We start from the raw sequence: 23,663 nt of genomic DNA, 5'->3' as shown, positions 1-23,663 counted from the left end.
CATACACACACATACACACACACACACACACACACACACACACACGCAGAGCGAGCCCAGTGCTAGTCAGACAAGCTCTTACTTCTCTTACTTGGACTATGCTGTAAAAGGTGGAGCAACCCAACCCTGTGTCACGTAACAGGCAGTTTCTTCAACATTTGTACTGTATGTATTTGGTTGTTGGAAAAGTCATGATGTATTTTTCTGCTTTCCTAAGTAAAAATTCATCATGACTTTTTTTAACTATGAGATGCTTTCATAAAATCTAAGATAATCTTTGAAAAATACATATTGGGGACCACCAGTTAGTGTAATGGCTATGGCGCTGGACTCCCACGTAGTTGACCGCGGTTCGCATCCTGGACCTGGTGGCTTGTAACTCACGCCGGGCGCATGTGCGTGCGTGCCCAGGATCCTGAGAAGAGAAAGGAGGAGAAGGGATTGTGGCGTGGCCATCCCTCCTGGGGGTTGATTTCTTGCTTTCTGTCTCTCTGTCTCTGTCTGGCGAGTGCACATGCCCTGTAGCAAAAACCTCTACAAAAAAAAAAAATACTATGCATATGTAACAACCATTTGGGGGGTTCTAACTTCCCATATTTTGAACAGAAAAAAAAAAACCTTCAAAGCCATATAGAAGTTGTTTTATATAAAAAACACTATATATCACTATTCTTTGCAATATGTGGATAGAAAAGAATGCTCAAATTAGAAGTGGGTATTCCTGAGTGTTGGTGAAATTATGGTTTTTTTGTTTTATTCCTGAATTTTCTAATGTTTCTAATGTTTCTAAGTTGAGTGTGTATACCTCTTTCAATTGGGAAAATGTCCTTTAAAATTTGGCCATTTTTATTTTAATTTTCAACTAATTTCTTCTCTTTATCTCCTTCCTCTGTCTTTAATAGGAAAAAGAAATTAAGCTTTTATTCATGACTTTATCATTGGAAAGGTATACTTCACAAATAAATAGAAAGATCAAGAAACACACCTGTTAATATTCTCTCCATATTTCACAGTACCAAATAAAACAACTCCAGCAAAGGCATAACACAGCAGCAAGAGGAACATCCCTACTATGATAAAGAAGCTCTTGTACATGCTGACGACCACTGTCAAGAGCAGCATTTTCAGAGTCACCTGTAGATGGGGAGGAGGGTCATGTGGGAGAGGCAGGAAAAACAGGGAATATTTCATTTATTAAGTCCTGAAAGACCTGGGCAGGAAATATTTAAGCAGGTTGTCTCAGGAGTGATACTTAAGCATATCATTTGAACATTGCTTCCTATTAGGTATTATATCTGATTATTATTCACGAGCCATCAGATGCTGAGAAATTCTATTCTTATTTCAAACTGTGCAGTCTATTCAAATCAGAAAAAGTAAAACCCTGAGCTTTTTAGCTTTCCCTGTTCTCTTGCTCCCCAATTCTCTAAAAAGAGCTGCATACTTTTGACCTACAGCAAGTAGAATCACACTTCTTCCACAAAATCCTAAGCAATAGTATAATACTAGTATAATACTAAATAACCATCAAATATTAAGTTATGTAGACATATGTAATGTATAAATGAAATAATGTTTGTAACAAAAAGGAAACGGTATTTCAAAATTGAAGTATATATGCAGAATGTTTGTATGAACATTAACAAAGAATGTAAAGACATCCAGAATTATGTAACTGTAAATGTCCAATTAAGTATGATTTTCATTTTCAGCAAAGTTATTTATCTTTATTAAAATAAAAACAATACAAATAAAAACACCTTAAGTTTTTGTTTTGTTTGTTTGTTTGCTTTTTGGGTTTGACCAGGGAAAAAGAGAGAGAGGGAAAGTGAGAAATCACCCTTCAAGGGGGGGATGGCCACACCACAATCCCTTCTTCTCCATTCTCCTGTCAGGATTTTGGGCATGCATGCACATGCACCCAGCTTTATCTTCAAACCCCAAGGTCTGGGACTTGAACTGTGGTTAATCATATGAGAGTCCAGCGCCTTAACCATCATGCCACCTGCTGGCCCCCAAAACATTAAGATTTTACTTTTACAAATGGTATGTCATCTTTAATTGATGATTAAGTTGACTCAAAAAATATGAGGAATAAATTAAACAACAAATGACAGGAAACATATCAAAAGATATCTAAGTTATTGATTCATTTTTAACAGTCAGTATTTATTAATTGTGATTATGCTGTCTAATAATTTATTGACTACACCCTGAACACCTACAAGGCTGAAGTCAATTGATCACTGCTGTGCACTTTGTGCACACAGGTGCACTTTGGTGCACACAGGTGACCTTCGACAGAATTCACAACGTACTTACATGCTTTCCACAGATAGAGAAAAACCTAAAGACAATCACACAGGCGCCCATCATGTAGGTATATGCATTCTGAAATTTAAATAGAAGACAGCCACTCATGATTTGCACAAAAGATCATGTTACAGTTCTATTTTTCATTTTAAGTCTTCTGTGAAGTCTACTGAATAATTAGTTTAATAAAATGTGAAAATTCTTATATTTATCTTAAAAAGGTGCTGAAAAGGTCACTGCCACAGCTTATGAATAGATATTAGACATAAAATCAAATCTCAAATGGAACTTTGGGTTCTGTTTTGCTCAGCTGACTTCTGCATTTTTTTTAAAAGTTTATTTATTGATTGATAAAGAGAGAAAAAGACAGGTGCCCTTGACAGGGTCTCACCGTGCCAAGATTCTTCTTCCAGCTTTAGCTGGCCAGGATTAGGCATACATGGGTGTGCCTAGCCTGTTCAGGTTGATCCAGGATCTAACCCTGGACCTTCCAAGTGACTCTGGCATCATGCAATAGCACCCTACCACCTGTGCCATTGCAGCTGGGCCTGAATTTCATATTTTGAAATTTGTTTTACATAAAACATGTGACCAGCTCTTTTGAGAACAGAACATAAAAAACAGAGGGGAACAATGTGACAGGAGGAAGCAACGTGAGATAGATGAAGGAATTTTGCCAAGGAGGAAGTGATGACGTTGGATAAGGTTTCCAGAAGTCAGACTTCTCTCTGAAGGTCTCTGGAGACCTCTGAAGATCACCACATGTGCATTGGGCTGAACTGATTTCAAGAAGTCCTTCCTTTCAGGAATATATCCAGTTCTTTCTTCCAATGTGTGATTGGCAGCAAGCAATGACTCTGCGCTTTGTGACTAAGAAAGCTGCATCTGAGAAACAAAGTTCCCACGACTACGACTGCAATAACAGCCTTGACATTCAGCTGATGCCAATGCATGATTATTCTCCAGGAGGCTGGCCTAGCCAAATGACAACAGTCACAGATGGGCCCCCAGGAAGGGGTCCAGTGAGATCCCCAGTGAGGTACAAGTAAACGAATGTGTGCATGTAGCATTTTTGGATGGGGCACAAGAACTGTACCTTCTTTCCTGAGAGTCCGCTACAAAATATGGTGGAGGATGAGCCTCCTTTCAAGACCAGAAGTTCAAAAGCAGTCAGGTGGAACAGGAAAGATGCTCTTTTTGGTTAAGATTTCCTATCTGGGACATTTGAGATTAGGAAGCCAACTCTACTCTTTTGCTTGGACTGAGTAGCAATTGACTGTAATTACCAGAGAAAGAAAAAACATGGTCTTTCTGTGTCTTTTTTATGTATTAGTTCAAGACCTATTGTCAGTCTTTATGTTCTGGAAGTAAAGACAATCAACAACTTCTAGGATGACAACCTGAATTATTCACTTGGGCTATAAGGTCTTGAGAGGTCTGACACTTCTTATCCATCCAATTCTTATACCATGTAACCCCTGCTCCTTCTTCTCCAGTTACATGATGTATTCCTCTTCTAGCTCCTGCATACTTTCATAGTAGAGACAGCTGCTTGAAATACTCTTTTCATTCTACAGGTGGGACCCAATCATCACTTCTCCAGGGCTGACTTCCATGGCCTTTCGGATGAAGTCACTTCCCCGTATCGTATGAAGTCCAATAATATGAGTTCACCTACATCTCCCTCACCATAGGTATAATTCTCATTGATCTGTGACCATTTGATAAATATCTATCTAGCTTTCCAGACTACAAAGTTTGAGAGAGTAGTTACTGTCTTTATTTTGTTCGTTACATTCACCTCATTCCTAGCACAGGGCCTTGTACATCTCTTGTGCTCAAAACCATTTATTCCTTGTGAAAATGATCAGGGTGACCAAAGGCTCAAGTTGGCCTCAGATAGCCCCTGATGCTGAAAGCACCACCGGCTTTAGAAAGGTTCTCAGTGTGTTCATAAGCACAGCCACTTCATATTAAATGATCCCTTTCTGATGTGTAGGTGGGTTCCACAGGTTATGAATATTTCATGACATGCTTCTAATACTACAGGAGGTAGAAGAATGGTTGGAAGGGAACAGGAGAAAATGGATAATATTAATAATATTAGGTTGTCAAGAAAGTCAGGACATATTTTTCTGTTTTTCTATGCAAAAATGAGTTTCCTGACGATCCAATAGTTGAGAGGAGGTTGAGGAAGACTAACAGATAAAAAAGGAAAGTATTCATAATAATGCTTATGGGTTCGTGTAATTGTTATAGTTGGAAACACATCACATATGTGATTTCGGTTGACCTTCATAGTGCCCATTCAGTACAGGTGGATTATGGAGTTATATCTTCCAGTTCAGAGTGGGGAACATGGGATCACTGAAGACAAGTAAGTCTTGGTCAAGGCTGGAATATTGGGTGTAGACTTCAGTCTAGATCTTCCAGAGCTGTGCTGTCTAATATATCTGAAGTGTGACTGTTCAAAATAAAGAGCTGATGTAAAATTCTCACTCAATAGAAGACTTCATACCAAGAAAAGGATGACATCTACCTCCATCATTCATATAATGTATACATTTTAAAATAATAATATTTTGCATATGGTAAGTAAGAAAATATATTATTAAATTGCTGTCATATTTTCTTATTTATTTACTTTTATTTATTTATTTTTTAAGAGAGATTTTTGCTATAGGGTGTGTGAACTCACTGGAGAGACAGAGAGAGACAGAAAGTGAGGAATCACCCCCTGGGGGGATGGCCATACCATCATCCCTTCTCCTCTATTCTTCTCTCAGGATTTTGAGCACACACACACATGTGCCCAGCATGTGCTTCAAACCACTGGGTCTGGGACTCAAACTGTGGTTAGCCATGTGGAGTCCACCAACTTAACCACCAGGCCACCTGTTGGACCCTCTTTTTTTTTTAACATGGCACCTAGGAAATTTTCAGTTACACCTGTGGTGTTATTTCACTTCTAATATTTAACACAGTTCTAATTACAGTCAAGTATACCCACAGCTGTAGATTTCGAGGTGGACCTCAGCATGAAGGGAGGCAAAATAGTGGGAATACAGGTATGCAGTTGGGGAATGATGTGCTTTAGAGAAACAGCAGCTAATGTCTAGGGGAAAATAAAGCAGTGGAAGTACTTGAGAATTATGTAGTGAAATACTGAGTGTAACGAAGAGGAACAAATGCTATACCTCAGTTCAGATAGAGCTGCAGTTTTCTGATACCAGATTGTTATGTGGCTATAGACAGATCTTTTAATCTCTCTGTCTGTTTTTCTCTCTCTCTTGTTTTATCCTTTCATAAAATGAGGGGTTAAGCTTGAAGATCTTTAAGGATCTTCTCATTGAGGCTTGCGCACTCCAGGGCTTTGAGGGACCAGGTTTTGTCTGTGATCAGGGGGTGGGGTGTGTACACAGCCATGCAAGCACATCTGAGGGAACCATCACCATCAAAGCTGGGCTTCAGGGTGGTTAACCCAACACCTCAGAGTAAGTTGACATGGAGTGAAATGAAATTGAGAACCAGGCTGAACTGCTGAGCTGAACAAAACTGAAAGCACCAGCTGAAATTAAGTTTCATTATGGGCTTACCAGGAGAGCAAAATGAAGCACCACCCATACCACACCGAGGGACGTCACCAGGAGATCATATCGATTTCTTCTGCTTTGCCAGAAGCCAGCAGGCGACATTGCTATGATCTTCATGGTAACCTGGGAAAACATAGTGCAGACAATACATAGAGGGTGAGTGTACATCAGGTAGTCCAACATGTTAATTTGAGGTATATTACATTTTCTTAGAAATTAGTAACAACAACAACAAAAAAAGAATTTATTACCAAGATATGTGATTTTACTTTTAAAGCTATGTAAGTTACAAATCAATATTCTGCACACTATTTTTCTCCATGTCATATGACCAGTCCTGATAGCAGGACATTTTTCTTCCTTGAGCAAAAGACCATACATTTTGGAAGACATCAACGAGTACAGGGCAAAGTGAAAATCTGCTTGTATTTCAAAGATTGCACTGAAAAGCAGTATGAGATGGACCATGAATTAAGCCAGCTCACTCTGTCACCACATTGCAATTGGACTCTAGAAATTACAGGGGCGTGTACAGTGCACTATAAATATTTGAACTCTCATAACTAGACAGACCAATATTTAAACCCAACAATCAACAGCAACATTTCTGCAGTTAAAAGACTCCAAAAGGTTAAGGAAACTCAGTGTTCAAGGAGAACAGCCTAAAAAGGAAACATCTTAAGAGTACACAACCTGTAAGTCCCTATCCCCCCAAAAAGAAAAAGGCTCCGAAGGCAATGGAACACAGAGCCGAAAGAACATGCCATCCATGTGGGACACTGATTTACTTAAATTTGTGAACTGCTCCCTCCAGAGCCAGCCAACTCATCACTGTACCTCTAGAACGAAGATGAAGGTGAAGACAACCGACATTGTCGCCAAAGGTACCGTCACTGGGTCCTCCACGTCCCACTAAAACAGAACACACAGGTCTTTGTGCACAAGCCATTGCCCACACCCATCAGACACATACAGACCTCCCTCTTGGCCCATTTTAATGTGACCGTGACTTTTAATTTTTATATTAAAGAATGTAGACTGTGCGTGATACGGCAGCTTGGAATATTCTTGGATATGCCAACAACTACAAAACTCGTTCCCAGAGTCTTAGAGTGAAACGAGTACCTTCACAGACAGTAACACTGACTGGGCCAGAACAAGTAATGCGATTGTCCTCTTGAAAAAAGGATGCTGGGTTATGTCGTACATTTTAGCTCTGAAACCATCATTATCTGGAAAAGAAAGGTTTAGGCAAGGGCATTTTAGACATGGGTCACATTTACTTTCTTGTCTTTCATTTTCTTTAATGCTCATCTTAAAACCCATTACAGTTTTTTCCCCTCCAGTTCAATCTATTGTGAAGTGTTTTGCAGGAACGGCTGGCTCTGAATATTTAAAACGACAGTGCATGACGCCGTTCGTATTGGAGGGCGAAGCGCATCATTCAATTTCTGTCAGCTTAATACATTTCACTCATAGTTTTAAAAGGCAAGCACAAATATATTTTATTTAAAAATTCATTTTTTCATTAAGGCTTATTCTGAGAGCACTGAAGCACAACCTTTGGGTGGTTGATTTTAATAGCCTTATGGAGAGATCTGTAGTTGGAGCCTGTTTCTATATTAACTTATGCACAACCTCCTAGTGGCCTCCCGATTATTATTTTAATTTAAATCTGAGGCTCCTGGGGGATCATGAACACTAGTGCCCAACATGAATAAAATCAGAGCATCTTTGATACCCGGGCGAGGTGGGAGATGGAGAGGCTGTGCGATCTTCAGTCTGCTCTTCAGGTCTTCCCATCTTCTCTGATCTACCGTCAGCAAAGCCGTTCCCTTCACAAACAAAGGAAAGCAGGAAAAGGCCTTTTGTCACATCCGCACCAAGAGTGTTGCAGATGGGTGGTGAGACAAACAGGACTTGGTCCTTGCAATAAAGACCTTCTTCAAGTACTGAGCTGGTTAAGAGAAACATGGTTGGAATTCCAGGTCAGTCTTGAGGAGAGTTCCCAAAATCACGGCCGTAAATTTCAGAGAATATCCAGCCAGTAGCCTTCATTGTACTTTTGAGGATGTGTGATATTTAGATTTGGGAAAATTTAAAGAGGGTTTTCTACATGGTTACATTTTAAACAATAGGTATTAACTAATAGTAGTGAGTTTCATTTCATAGCAGCAAAATTACAGCTTACCAGTGCTGCTGCTGCTAGTCAAGGGTATTTTGTCTTTCTTATAAAAAGAAAATTCTATTATGTGTAATCACAGAACTATTTTTAAGAGGTACAAACTCATAAAATTTGTCTCTTTAAGAAATTAGTGCCATGATAACTGACTACATGGGATCAGATATTCTGTAAAAATAAATAGAATACTTGATTAAAATGCATACAAATTATATCAATTATCACAGTATATTATCAGAAGTATAATTTAAGAAATTGGAAAACAAAAACAAACACTCCTGGGACCAGCAGTTTGGTATAATGGCTATGTCGCTGGACTCTCATGTAGTTGACCACGGTTTGAGTCCTAGACCAGGTGGCTTAAACTCACGTGTGTGCGTGTGTGTGCCCAAGATCTCAAGAGGAGAATGGAGAAGGGATTGCAGTGTGACCATCCCCCTGGGGGGGGATTTTTAGCTTTTTGTCTCTCTGTATCCCTCTGTCTTTCTGGTGAGCACACACACCCTATAGCAAAAACCTCTCCAAAATAAACAAACAAACACTCCTGAGCCAGCTCTGTGGCCTAGTGGTTAAGGGAACCAGATTCCACATGGCCAACTGCAGTTCAAAGTTTGGCCCCAGTGGCTTGAAAAACACACCAGGTACATATGTGTGCATGCCCAAAATCTGAAAAGGATGACAGAAATGTACGAGAAGGGATTATGGTGTGACCATGTCATATTGGAGGATGCTTTCTCTCTCTCTCTCTCTCTCTCTCTCTCTTCTTTCTTTGTTTCTCTCAGATGGACACACCCTCTGACAGTTAAAAAAAATAAAAAAACCACACACACACAAAACCATTGCCATTCTCCCTTTCCTTCTATGGATCTAATGACTATCTTTCAGGACAGTGCTCTTATTACTATATTTTCAGACTTTTGTGCTTATGTATGTATATATACATAAGTATGCATTTTGACTTTAAAAAAATATATAAATAGTATCCCTCATGCTTATTTGTGTAGTTTGTCTTTCTTGTCATTGAACAATATGTTTTCCATATAACTAGATTACTACTGTAGGTCTAATTTGCTCGTTTTCACCGCTCACAGAGTGGCCCACTACAACTGTATTGGAAGTTACTCATTTTAGGTATATGGACTGCAAACATCGCTGTGATAAATACACAGGTACTGTCTCACACTAAACACCTTTGTGAGTTTCTTCATCATAAATTTCTAGAATTGCTGGTTTATACAAATTTAAACATCTTCACGGTTACTAGAGATTGCTAAGTTGCTTCCAAAGAGAAATAACAACAACAACAAAAAATTTCCCATCAGCAGTGTACAAATGTTCCCATTTCTTTATGTTCTTGTTAATACTTGATCCTATAAGATATTTTCACTTGGCCATTTTGATGAGTATATAAAATGTGTCTGAGTTAGTTTTATTTTTAAGGAGAGGAAGTATTTTAAAAGAATTATTTATTTAACTTACTTATCATTATTATTATTATTTTTTAATTTGTTACAGGGCATGCACACTCACTAGAGAGAGACAGAGAGAGAAAGAGAGAAAGCAAGCTGCCAGGTCTGGGACTTGAACTGTGGTGAGCTATGTGGCAGTCTAGTGTCTTAACTACCATGCCAGCTGAGGGTAGCATTTGTTTGATTCTTGAATCTTTGGGTAGCATTTGTTTGATTCCTAAATCTTCCTATGTAAATTGCCTATTTACATTCTTTGCACATTTCTGTAGCTTGATATTTACTTTTTAACATTTTAGAGAACTTCTTCATATTTTCTGGATACTAATCTTTTGTCAGTTATGTGAGTTGTAAATAGTTTCTCTTAGCCTTTGCTTTGTATCTTTATTCTGTTTATAGTACTTTTGGTTATTCAAAAGTCATCTAACATGCAATTTTCTTCTTTTTTTTTTGATTTTACTTTGTGACTAATGCCAAGAAACTCCCAACTACTCTAGGATCAAAAGCAAATGCTAATATGGCTCAAAAATGGTTTAAAATTTGCTTTTTGGGACAAGCAAATGGTGTAATGGTTACATCGCTGGACTCCCACATGACCAACTGTGGTTCAAGCACTGCACCTGGTGGCTTGAAACATATTCTGCACACATGTGCGTGTGTGCCCAAGATCCCAACAGGAGGATGGAGGAGAAGGGACTGTGGTGTGGCCATCTCCCCCCGGGGGGGGGTGTGATTTCTCATTTATTGTCTCTCTCTGTCTCTCTGGTGAGCACATGTGCCGTATAGCAAAAATCTCTCTCTAAAAAACGCTGCTTTTCATAGCTAGGCCTTTAATTCATTTGGAATTCATTCTTGGGTATCTCAGTTTCAGTTTAGCTTGGATTGAGACAGTCCAAGCTCCCAGCGTTGTTGTTGTTCTCATTCTTCCCACTGATTTGTTTTCCTTTCGATACACCAGGGCTCCTGCTGGGGCTTTGTGCTTTGTTCTAAGCCTAATTTTCTCTCTCCATAACAATACCAACACTGTTTTTCTTACTATAGTTTGTTTACTTTCATTTTTTACATTTTTGTTCTTGCTCAACCTTACTGGAAGTTGAGTGACCTAATTTTTTAAAAAAGATTTTTGCCATAGGAGACATGCACTTGCTGGACAGAGACAGAGAAAGGGTAAGTGGGAAATCACCCTCTCCCCCGGTTTTGGGATGGACACACCCCAGTCTCTTCTCCTGTAGTATCCGTTAGGATTTAGGGTACACACGCTCATATGCCTGGCATGATTCTCAAGCGGCAGTCAGCCATGAGGGAGTCCAGCGTCTTAAGCACTATGACAGTTGCTGGCCTCCTAGTTTTTTCTTTTTTTTAAGAACCAGCTTTTATATAAATGTCTAGGTTTCCTTGTTTTCTAGATCATTTCTGCCCTGCTCATTCTGAGCACCTGATCATTAATGTATGAAAACTTCTGAAAGTTTACTAATGTTAATTTTCTTAATTAAACACACTGTTCATAGAAGGAAAATCAGAAATAAAAACATATGAGACACTTTAAAAACTCTGTGAAAATATAATTAAAGTATGAATTTATTTTGGCGCAAAGAAAGTTTGAAATCCATGCAGTTCTTTTGGAATATGCATTTTCATTAACTTTTTGAAAATCCCCCTGAATTACTCATGTAGATTTGGAACTTGTAAAAGAGACTTCTATTGCAGGATTTCTGAGTTGGCTGAGGTTATGTCTTGCGATCACGAACAATGAGAAATGTGGACAAAAGGAGGGGTACTAAGCAGAGTTTTATGAAAAGAGGAAAGCTTCTTGATGGGATGGGTCCGAAAGAGCTGCTGACTTGGGGCTCTTGTTAGGAATTCTTATCGAGCAGTCCGAGCAAGGCGCTGGCTGTCTGGCTTACAAAAGTGGGCTTCAAAAAACCTTAGTTTGTCTATTACCTCATCATTATGATGAACTATGACTTTCAAGTTTTGTCATGCATGGTTTCAAGATTGCTTCCCCCTTAGACCAGTGGATGGCATGGTGGTTGCGTTGCTGGACTCCCACATAGTTGACTGAGGTTTGAGTCCTGGACCTGGTGACTTGAAACTCATGCCGGGCACGTGTGCATGCATGCCCAAGATGCGAGGAGGAGAATGGAAGAGAGGGGATTGTGGCATGGCCATCCACCCTAGGGGTGATTTCTTGCTTTCTGTCCCTCTGTCTCTCCAGTGAGCACACACAACCTATAGCAACTATTTCTTAAAAAAACGACTGCTTCCTATGAAAAGACTCTCACACTACCTATTGCCTCTATTTTGGGGATCTATATATTTGTCTTAGGTATGAACACTAAGACATGTGCTCCGCAAGAGCAGGTTTTATGTGTTTTGTGTCTAGTTTATTAGGTCCTCAGTGTCAAGAGCAGGGTCTGGCCCCTACTAGGTGCTCACATAAATCTGTTGAATGATTGAATCATAAACAAGTATATTAGACAACAGCTTTGGTGCTATCATCTAAGAAATCTTTTTAAAATGGTTCACATAATTTAAACACTTAAATCTCCAATTAACTAATTAAGTTTGTAATATCCGATAATATGATTCATCTAATTTCCTCTTTCTCTAAGCACCCATTTGAGCTGGCATGACATGCCCCACCAAAAGGCCAAGGCACTTTCTCCCTCTCTGTCGTTGAACGTGGCCCTTCCTGGTTATTGTGCTTACTCAGTCATTCCTATACGTTCAAGACTTGCAATTAATTACACTTTGGTTTCCAGTTACGGAACATTTCATGTTGTCCTATTACACTGCTGGATCGTGAGCTCCCACAGGCCCTAATCCCCCTGAAGTCAGGGGCCTGCTTAGAAGGCCTCAGATAGCATTCGGAGCCGGCAATGCCTAAACTCTCCTGTTAATTGACTGGCTAGCTTCTGCTCACACACTGGAATTCCTGGGGCTGCTCCACTACACGGCTCAAAGGCATCTAAGAAGACACATCTTCCTCGTTCTGCTTGGTGGTAAACTGAACACACTGCAGGACTTAAAGCAGCTCGTGCATGGCTGTGTGAGGAAGTGCAACAGGAGGATTGGACCACACGGTCAGTACCGTTCTTTCCATCTCTGACATCCTGTGTGTCTGTGTGTCCCAGCACTGCTCGGACCCAAAGAGTGGATTTTTAAATTGTACCCTTTGAAATACTGAGTAAAATGACGTACTCATCAGGCACACATCAAAGGTGGCGATCGACTGAGTGACTGTATCACACACGATGGGCCCAGTGAGTCAGTGAGTGAGACAGTCCCGTGGGCAGCTCCACGAGCCAAAGAACTCTGATGTAAATGCATGAGAATCAGTCCTAGCCATGAATAATGTCGAACAGCATGGGCTTTGCAGGCAAATCCAGTTTTAATTCAATGCAAAACGACAGTGGTGGTTCTTATACTCTTGCATTCCAAGGAACATAGACCCTGCAGCAATAGAGCCCAGTTCCGAATTCTGGCCCCATTTCTCACTCCTAGAGCCCCAGACAAGTTATTGCTTTTTCTTCGACCATGCAGTTCAGAGTTGTGAGAATAGATAGCAGCATATGTAAAATGTGAAGACATAGAAAGCAGCTCAAAAACTATGCATTTCAATGATTGTGATTCTGAAAGATAGCCGGACACAAGGGCATCCTGGCCAGAAGGACAAGCACCTCTGCAGAGTGCGCTGAGGGGATGTTCTCCTCGGATTCACTTTTTCATAGGAAACTGCGTTGCCTCGTTCCCATGTGTGAGCACTTGTACTGACCTCAGAGCAGTAGGAAAGCAGCGTGCTTTCTGAGTTCATAAAGTATGTAAAGTTCATATGAAATTAGAAAATCTTTGTATTCGATGAACGTCTCCGCTGCACACCCCCTACCCCATCGAAATTCTGAGTGCACCTACCGAGCTGCATAGAAGCGCCCGATTTACATTGTGTGATAGTAATATCACCTGCAATCAGCGAGTCAGTGAATCACTTTCAGCTATTGTATTTTAATAACTTGTACATCCTTTCAATTTCAACAATAGGAGATGTGCCTCTCAGTTGTCTGTGAATTAATGGCACTGTTACCAAAAGGGTAAATTTAGCAAGAGAATTGTACTCTTAAATAATGTGCCTGAAAAGCGGCAATGAAGTAGCTTGTAAAATAGTTATAGAGATTATTTATAACAGTCACATTACAGTTTAATGTGACTTCATGCCGTGTGCAAAAAAAACAGCTCAAAGTGCATGGCTAGAAAAGAATAACCCAGTGGTAATCAAACCAAGAATTCTTACCTTGTTTTCATTGAAATTAGCAATAACTACTCCAACAAAAAGGGTCAGTCCAATCATGCAACCCAGGAACACAAAAACATGAATATAGATTCCATGGATCTGCATAAATGAAAAATATGGTTATTCATCAAAGCAAATGAAAAGCTGCTCTGAAGCGTTCAAAGGATTCGATGTGCCTGCTTACCGGCCCCACACGATGGATAATAACATCCCTCACTTCCACCCAGCCTTTCAAGGAGAGAACTTCAAACAATGCCAGCATAGCATTGCCCACATTGTCAAAATTAAAGTTCCGAGGATTCGCCCTGCAATCCAGAAAGAAGAATGTGCTGTGAAATCCCAATGAGAAACACCCTCAGGCAAATCTCTGTGGCTCTTTCCGATCTTGAGTACCGGGCGTATTTGGCTTTTGGGAAGGTGGGCCGTTATGGGCTCCTTTTTTTTTTTTTTTTTCCGATCTTGAGTACCCGGGCGTATTTGGCTTTTGGGAAGGTGGGCTCTGAGGCATTTGCTCATTACATAATAACAATGCATTAATGTCTTAAAATTGATTAATTATGTTCATCAGATGATAAGGGGATATTCTCAATTTAAAGCAAAGTGCCAAGCCACTAGTCCTAACTCCCAAGATGCTGTAACACTTTCTACTCTGTCCTAAGTACCCTGAGGACTGGGGATAGAAATTTACAAATTTGCACAAAGGGGAGTTGGATTTGGGCTGTGATTTTGGGAAAGTGTTATAATTGGATCCATTTCTAAAGGCATACATTTCAATTTTCTGTGTGTAAGTGTACAGAAAGTAGAATTCGGTCACTTTCTTTCATTTTGTGTCATTATGCAGTGAAGAGGGGATGCACTGAGAAGAGACTGGCATGGGGCGTTTGCCCATAGCTTTGTTTCCAAATCCCTCTCTCGGCTGTTTTTTTTCTCTCCTTAATTCTGAGTGTTTGCCACAGACATGTTTTGGAGCACTCAAAGCACCATATACTGTCTGCATCCATAAATGTATCCTGATTCACTTTGACCCTACCACTGTGTACGTAGGGAGCGATATGCTCACATTTTTTGTTTTTCTGACACGTTTATACTCATTTTCTTCCCACTTACAATAGTGATTCTTTCTACTGTCTCATGTCTTCTTTAATCATTGTGGGTGTTAGTTGAAATTTTTTTTTTTTTTGGAGAGGTTTTTGCTATAGGGTGCGTGCACTTGCCAGACAGACAGAGAGAGACAGAGAGGCAGAAAGCGAGAAATCACACCCCCCCCAGGGGGGATGGCCACGCCACAATCCCTTCTCCTCCATTCTCCTCTTGGGATCTTGGGCACGCACACACATGCGCCTGGCATGAGTTTAAGCCACCGGGTTCGGGACTCGAACCACGGTCGACTATGTGGGAGTCCAGTGACATAGCCATTATGCTAACTGCTGAATTTTTGATGTTAATAGAAGAAGCTTTCAGTGTTTTTCCTCGAACCACGGTCGACTACGTGGGAGTCCAGCGACATAGCCATTATGCTAACTGCTGGTCCCTTAGCTGAATTTTTGATGTTAACAGAAGAAGCTTTCAATGTTTTTCCTTTACTCTTTGTTAGAGGCCATTTAAAATACTTAAAAGATTTAGACACCAAACACAGGAAAATCATGGGTTATCACTATATTTCCTGATTTGATGAAGAACTGAGCTCTGGACTATTGACTAGAGAAGGCCCACTGGGGCCTATCTAAATTGTATTTTGATCATTTTTCTATACTAGCTCACTTATCAGAAGTTAACACTTAGGAAAGGCAACACTCTGGGGGACACCTGCTTCAGCATTCTTGTAATGTGTTTTATGCCTCTTAAACTGCAGACACAATCATGAAATATACTTGCATAAGTTATTTAAAAATGCCAAATAGATGGAGAGCTAATAAGAAAACATAAAACTGAAACCGACTTGGTCCTAAGGGTTTAAGGCTAATTAATAGAGCTGTTTTTTACACCCTGCAAAAGCTCCACTCAGAAATTCATATTTTAGAATTCTGGTTTATCATTTTGTTTGTTTGTTTGGCTCTAGAGCATGTGCATAGACGAGAGAGAGAGAGAGAGAGAGAGAGAGAGAGAGAGGCAGGACTTGACCACGCAGTTGGCCATGTGGGATCCAGTCAACAGTAACCACAAGCCTGACTGATCTTGACTAATACTTTTTATGTATAAAAGTGCAAATGCAGTCTTTTGGATTTTCCTAATACCCTTTCCTTTGCAGGGAGAGGGGAGGTTCAATTGAATTTCATGTATTTTACAGTAGACAGAAGTTATAAAGATTCTACAGATGGTACAACTTGCTTGAATAAGGGTTTTTCAAAACCAAGTAAGCCAGCTCTAAAATCTGATATTGAACTTCCTTGCCCATTCACTTTATGCTAAAGTACTTTTTTAGCTGAATTTGCAGCAACTTAAACTATTTTCATGTTCCACATCCTCTAGAAGTTAGAATATGTTGAAAATACACTTTTAGGTTAAACCAAGGAAAAGAAAATGTAGTATCAGAGATATAAGTAGCTGGAAGGATATATCACAGTTTAAAAAATAATTATTTTTCAGTTTAAACCATTTAAGATGTTTATGCTTTGTTCATTCTAGCAAAATGGAAAACTTTGAAACTTCATCTATAACTATGAAGGACTTCAGAAATCTCAAACATAATCCAGGGCTGTTATTTTATGTGTTGCCCTTCCTTAAAAGGCTATTTCTCCTCCATTCTCCTCTCGGGATCTTGGGCACGCACGCACACGCGCCCGGCATGAGTTTTAAGCCACCGGGTCCGGGATGCGAATCGTGGTCGACTACGTGGGAGTCCAGCGACATAGCCATTACGCTAACTGCTGGTTCCCAAGATTTTTGTTTTAGAACATGTGTGCTCGCCTGAGAGAAACAGAGAGACAGTGAGATCAAAAGTGACAAATCCCATCCCAAACGGGATGCCATGCCACAGTCTCTTCTCCTTGATTCTCCTCTCAGAGTTTGGGCACACATGCACACACACGTGCCCAGTGTGATTTCCAAGCTGCTGGGTCCAGTACTTGAACTGTGGTAGGTCATGTAGGAGTCCAATGCTTTAACCACCATGTCACCTGTTGGCCTCTCCTAGTTAATTTTTTAAAAAATTATAATCTTACCTATTCAATTCAGAGAATTAAAACATTTGTTCTGTTCTGACCTCACAATCTGGTGTCTTTCTCCCTCCCTCAATCATTCATGGAAAGTGCTCCAAGGTCCCCAAGATCACAGTGAGAGCTGCCCTTTGTCTGAGAAAGGAGAGGCCACTGTGGAGAGAATCAGTTGGAACAACCATGTCTGGAATGGTACTCTGTATCTCTAACATTTCTCTCACGTTTCTTTCTTTTTTTCTTTTCTCAGTTTTTTGCCATAGGGTGTGAGCACTGCTGGGGATGGGGAAGAGAGAGAGATTGAGAGGGCAAGTGAGAAGTGAGAAATCACACCCGGGGGTATGGCCACACTGCAATCTCTCATCCTTCTTTCTTCTCCTGGGAATTTGTGTGTGTGTGTGTGTGTGCACACACACGCCTAGCTTGAGTTTCAAGTTGCAGGATCCTGGACTCAAACCACAATAGACCATGTGGGAGTCCAGCACCTAAACCACTACGCCACCTGCTGGCCCCTGCAATATTTTTTTAAGTCTCCAGAGTGCATATGCAATCTCCAGAGAGAGTCAAAGAGAGGGAGATAGACCCTCAATCGAGTGTAGTCTCACCACAAGCCCTTCTTCTCCATTTCTCCACCCTGTTGGGATTTCAGGCATGTATGTACATGCATTCGACAGAGTCTCTCTCTGTGTCTCCGGCAAGCACACGTGTCCTATAGCAAAAATCTCTCTTTAAAAAAATAATTATTGTAAAAGTAAATATTTTGTTCATTTTTTCTCTTTTGTATGACATCTCCCTGGATTCCAGACCTCTGCTTAAACACACACACACACACACACACACACACACACACACACACACCATTTATAATATATGCTATGTTTAATCCTTTTACTTTGGTGATTTTTATCTCATCAAGCCCAAATGATTAAGAAGAAAATGAATTTATTCATCTGAACAGATCATATAGAAATGAGACTGTCTCCTAAAGCAGATAGGGCATGTTTATGTCCTAATTATAATTACCAAAGCACTCCTGAGGCATATTCTCAGATATAAGTTATTTTCTTAATCATCATTTAGCTAATATAAAATTGTAACTCTCTCAGCATCTAATTATTGATTAGCTTATGAGAGAAGGCAAATGCAAAAATTATCATGATTACTGTTGATATTTATTAGGCCAATGATTTTTGTGTCACCATAACTAATGGTAGTCACAACATTCTCGCCAACTGGACAGAAGCGATTGGGGTGACACCCAAGGAATGCTCCTCTATTTCAAAATACCAGTGCCCTTGATGAGGACCACTGAAGACCTTCTGCCTAGACTTCACCCTCCTGTCCCCCAGATCTAGCCAGGAGCCAGGTTAGAACATCCTATTTATTCTGTCTCTATCTCTCTCTAGGTTTAATATTTTTTAAAAATGTTTAAACTTCTTAGCTCTTTGCTGCTCTTTTGCCTTGCTAATTCTTACCTTTACTCCTGCCCCCATGGGACAAGCCGATCAGCAGCCATCTGCATCTGAGTTCGGAGCGGCCCCATTTGTGCGGTGCACCTAGTGCACCACGTGGTTTTCATTTTTTGCTCACAAATTTTTTTCTTTTTTTTTTTTTATTATTGTTTCTTTCTTGTTTTTCCTCTTTTTTGGTTTTTCCTTTTCCTTTTATTTTTACCTTTCTCACTTTTCTGCTCAGCCTCCACACACTACTTTTCTAGTCAGGTCTAGGTGCTCAGTAGGCAAATATCTGAGAACTTTTAGGGTCAGATTAATCCTCAATTTCCATTGAATCAGGTGTGTAAAGGGAGAAAAACGGTACTGTTTGGAGACTGCAGATCACCCCCTCCTGCATTACTTTGAATGCTCAGATTTAACTTAAAAAATTAGGAAAAAATGTATAATCCATCAGATGACCAGAAACTACCACAGAGGCACAAGAAATATGAGCAACCAAGAAAATATCTCTCCCCTAAGGGAAAATAATTACTCCTCATTGGGACCAGGAGTTGGTGTAATGGCTGTCACTGGACTCCCATGTACTCAACTGTGGTTCAAGCCCCAGACCCAATGGCTTAAACTCACACCGAGTGCGTGTGCGTGCATACCCAAGATCCCAAGAGGAGAATAGAGGAGAAGGGATTGTGGCGTGACCATCCCCCCGAAGGGTGATTTCTCACTTTCTGTCTCTCTGTCTCTCTCTGCCTTTCTGGTAAGCACATGTGCCCTATAGCAAAAACCTGTTCTCCCCCCCCCCAAAAAAAAAAAATAATTACTCCTCATCTTCCACAGACAATATAAGGGAACTCATGGAAATGTCAGATAAAGAATTCAGAATTTTTTTATTTTTGGAGAGGTTTTTGCTATAAGGCGTGTGCGCTCCCCAGAAGGAAGGAGAGAGACGGAGAGACAGAAAGCGACAAATCACTCCCCAGGGGGGGATGGCCATGCCTCAATCCTTCTCCTCCATTATCCTATCGGGATCTTGGGCGTGCACGCACATGCTCCCGGAGTGAGTTTAAGCCACTGGGTCTGGGACTCAAACCGTGGTCAACTACATGGGAGTCCAGCAACATAGCCATTAAACCAACTGCTGGTCCCAAGAATTTAGAATATTTTTAGTGACAAACCTAACAGAGATGCAAGAGAAGAGAGATGATGAACTCCAGAAAATGTAGGCAAAAAGAGACAATGAGTTCTAAGAGGTGAGGAAGTTCTTACACAATCCTAAAGAGGAGATATACATCATAAAAAAAAACATCGGGAACCAGCAGTTAGCGTAATGGCTATGTCGCTGGACTCCCACGTAGTCGAATGTGGTTCGCGTCCTGGACCTGGTGGCTTAAAACTCATGCCGGGCGCGTGTGCATGCGTGCCCATCCCCCCGAGAGGAGAATGGAGGAGAAGGGATTGCGGCGTGACCATCCCCCCTGGGGGGTGATTTCTTGCTTTCTGTTTCTCTGTCTCTCTCTGTCTGGTGAGCGCACGTGCCCTATAGTGAAAACCTCTCTAAAAAATAAAAATAAAAATAAATAAAAAATAAATAAAAAATTAAAAAAGCATCAAACAGAATTGTTAGAGATGAAGGCTGTAATACAGGAAGTCAAATCTCCCTTGAAAATATCAAAAGCACATTAGATCATGCAGATCAAATCTCAAATGTAGAATATGGAACTTCTGACCTAGAAAAATTCTCCAAAAAGACTGAGAAAATAACCCCTAAAAATGAGACTAACATATGAATAATACTAGATACCATTACACAGCCAAACATCTGGATCATCAGTATCCCAGAAGGTGAAAAAACTAATAAGGCCATTGATAATCTATTCCATGAAATCCTGGAAGAAAACTTTCTAACCCTAGAGAGGTATTCAAATATCCAGACCCAAGAAATGCAAAGGACCCCACATAGAATGAACCCAAGAAAATATTCCCCAAGGCACACCATAGCCAGATTGAATAAAACCACAGACAGAGACAAGATACTAAATTTAGCAAGAGAGAAATGGATATTTCATCAGGCTAACATCAGACCGCTCATTGGAAATAATGCAAGCAAGGAAGGAGTGGGAAAATATATTCAAAGTGTTAAGGGAAAACAATTTCAACCAAGAATACTATACCCAGCAAGATTATCTTTCATATGGGAAAAAAAGACAAAAACATTCTCAGATAAACAAAACCAGAAAGAATTTACCAACACCAGACCAGCTCTCCAAGAAATACTGAAGGGAGTGCTATACCAAGAAAACTAACATCCAACACACAGAAATAAGAGTACAAAAACAACTAAGAGAATGGCCAGCCTAATTGTAGGGACAAGTCCAGAGTTGCATGTTAACTTCTAGAGTTTAAATGGAAGATCAGACCACAGTAACACTGTCAGTTCAATAGAAGAGAGATTAATTGCATGAGACTGAACTAGAGAAATAGATTTTCTTGACTTTAGACTAAAACATTACTGATTTTCTTCAATGCTTTGATTTCCATATTTAAGGATTTTTGTCTTCTCTTGAACTGTTGATAAGTTCATCCACCTAGTATTTGAATTGAATCCTAACCTTTTTTCCTGGATTTAAGTTTTAAGCAAATCTCTCTTAATGTTTTTTGATTTTGGTCTATTAAAACTAAAACTGTTTTTCTTGAAATTAAAAAAATGCACTTAAAATATCTCTTAGTACCTATTTAATGACTGCAGTAAGCTATATAGCCCCAGTTAGGTGCTACTTTATAGTATGTTCACTTTACTGAGGTTTACGGCTAAAGTCAGACGTGTTCATAGATACATGTATATTAGCTGGGATTGCTATTGAAAGTTTTTAAATTAATTAAGATCTCTAGTGAATCAATAAAATGTAAAAAAAAGGTATGGAAAATAACTGTAGATTTCAGAGACAGTGCGGGACAAGGAGGGGAACGGCACAGGTGAGAGGTAGGGAATCAAGAGGGAGAAAAGCAAAATATATAAGAAATAAGAAATAGAAAATTATTTGTTGATGATAACATGTATCATAATATCCTTGATTAAGCCAATGTACAATGTATTCTGGATGGAAAATTTCATTTTGTATACTGTATTGATGTATAGTGAATGACTATAAATAAATGAATTAAAAAAATCATTGCCCTTGAAACTCCTCATAATAACATACATGAACTATGACATTTCAATGAACTCCCATGTGTATAAGTCTATGTGCTGACTTTAGGGAACAGAATGAACGCCATAGGTACAGCTGGCAACAGGTCCCCCCTCCCCGCAAAGCTGCTCTCTAGTGTGTTCTGTCTGGCTCTTTCTGACATCTTGGAGGAAGTCCCAGAATTTTCTGGTCACTTTCATTCATCAGATCAGTCTCTTTGTAGACAGCTAACTCCATTTACATCAGACTTTTGATCTCATACCTGCACAGTAGTCCCACCCTCAGTAGCTCAATCCTGACCTGGGATTTAAGGAGAGGAAGAAGATCAGCAACTCTCTTGGTTCTACTCCTTGTCATTTAGGCCACCACCTGATTCTTACAAGATTGGAGTGCAATGTCATAAGAGTTACAGAAAGAGTTATAGTCCTCTGTGTCTGACGCTCCTGGCCACTGGTGTTCTCACCACAACAGCTGCCGATCTTTCATGGAGTGTATGTGCGTGTTCCTAAGAAACAGTTCCTGTATTAACTGTGTCTCTAGCTTCTGTAAACCTGATACATTAACATCTGACTCACATCTGCACATCTTGCTTGAACACCCCAGTAACAACTGAGTTACCTGCCTTGGCATCCCGTCTCCCTCATCAATCACTCCTCATCCTTTGTGGGATGAGTCCTCCTCCTAGGGGGTGTGCTTTTCAAATATAAACCAACCAATCTGGAGTGCACGCCCCTAACAATCACCTTTGAAATGATTCACACAGCTGATCCGTAAGCCTGCTTGCCCTGCCTCTGTATTCCTGTACATGGAAACCACAATATAGGTTTTTTGTTTCTTTTTTCCCCTTGGTTCTCACTCTCCCTCTGTCTTGTGACCAACCCCGGTGTTTATCATGTCACCTGGTATGCCCTGTCCCCTCCTCTTGGGGACTATGAGGCAGAAACTACCTTTCAATAGCAATTGTTGCTTGTTCTGTCGGCCTTCTCAGACCTCTCATTTCTTATAAATACATCATTTTTTAAAAAGAATTATTTATTTAAATTTATTTATTTATTTATTTATTTATTTATTCATTTATTTATATCTGATCACTATGAGTGTGCAGTCTCTGGGCATTCTCAGAGCCTGCTCCTAGAAATGTACCCACAGCCTTTTCAGGGGACACCCTCTCCCTAGGGCATAGCTCTGTGTCAGGGTTCTATTCCAGATGGCTCAGGCCAGGGAGCCCTCGGCCATGACTACCTTGCCCTCCAAGAATAGCAGATAACCTTGCTCTTCCAACTGGTAAAGAGCAGCTCGGTCACAAGAGCCTCTCTTCTTGCCTTGCCACTTCTGATTTGAAGTGGTCCTCCTGGGGAGTCCTCACCTGGCGGGGTGGAAAGCGCCCTTGACCATTTTCTACCCCACACTGAAGGGAGGGGAGCTGCCATGGCACTTTCCTTTCTTCTCCTGACTTCATTTATATCTGTGATCTTAGGTTTGAAGGTAAGGGCTTTTTTTTCTTCTTCTTCTTCTTCACATAAACTAAAGCTGGGTGATGAAGTGGACAATCTTTTAGTACATTCTGCTGGAATTAGTCTAGATGCTTGCTTTAGAATGTATAGACACATAATTTATTTCTTATTGGCCTCAGATTTGAAGCTTTAGCCAAAATTCCAAAAAGGAAAAAAATAATTCCTATTCGATGGCTGGATAGAAATAAGTGATTTACAGTATAATAAATATTTGTCTCACAAAGTAAACGTTCTATGCTTCTTTAAGGTTTTCTTTATTTTAGAGTGTTTTGCTCTAGGACATGTGCACTTGCTGGAGAGACAGAGAGACACAGGGAGATAGAGAGAAATCACCTCTTGGGGGGGGGTGATCCCATGATCCCACTGCAACCCCTTCTCCTCCATTCTTCTCTTGGAATCTTGGGCACACATGCACACTCACCTGGTGTGAATTTCAAGCTGCCAGTTCTTGAACTCGAACCATCGTCAACTCTGCAGGGTGTCCAGTTGGCCATTATGTAACCATTATGCCATCCA

General features: G+C 40.2%; 1 protein-coding gene across 1 annotated transcript in view; it reads right to left on the bottom strand.

The window, feature by feature from the left end:
- Positions 1 to 23,663, bottom strand: part of NALCN (sodium leak channel, non-selective) — a 351,304-nt gene that overhangs the window by 16,637 nt on the left and 311,004 nt on the right. The window contains exons 28-35 of the mRNA XM_006141515.2: positions 14,027 to 14,147; positions 13,843 to 13,941; positions 7,648 to 7,741; positions 7,032 to 7,138; positions 6,744 to 6,818; positions 5,910 to 6,029; positions 2,323 to 2,391; positions 986 to 1,134 (exon numbers count right to left, since the gene is read on the bottom strand). Coding sequence (XP_006141577.1) covers positions 986 to 1,134; positions 2,323 to 2,391; positions 5,910 to 6,029; positions 6,744 to 6,818; positions 7,032 to 7,138; positions 7,648 to 7,741; positions 13,843 to 13,941; positions 14,027 to 14,147 — 834 coding nt within the window. The remainder of the gene's footprint in view (positions 1 to 985; positions 1,135 to 2,322; positions 2,392 to 5,909; positions 6,030 to 6,743; positions 6,819 to 7,031; positions 7,139 to 7,647; positions 7,742 to 13,842; positions 13,942 to 14,026; positions 14,148 to 23,663) is intronic.

Source organism: Tupaia chinensis, unplaced genomic scaffold (genome assembly GCF_000334495.1).
Source record: "Tupaia chinensis unplaced genomic scaffold, TupChi_1.0 Scaffold000057_1, whole genome shotgun sequence".
In the NCBI taxonomy this organism is placed as follows: domain Eukaryota; kingdom Metazoa; phylum Chordata; class Mammalia; order Scandentia; family Tupaiidae; genus Tupaia; species Tupaia belangeri.
The sequence above is the reverse complement of the archived record's forward strand: the minus strand, read 5'-3'. Positions and strand labels throughout refer to the sequence as shown.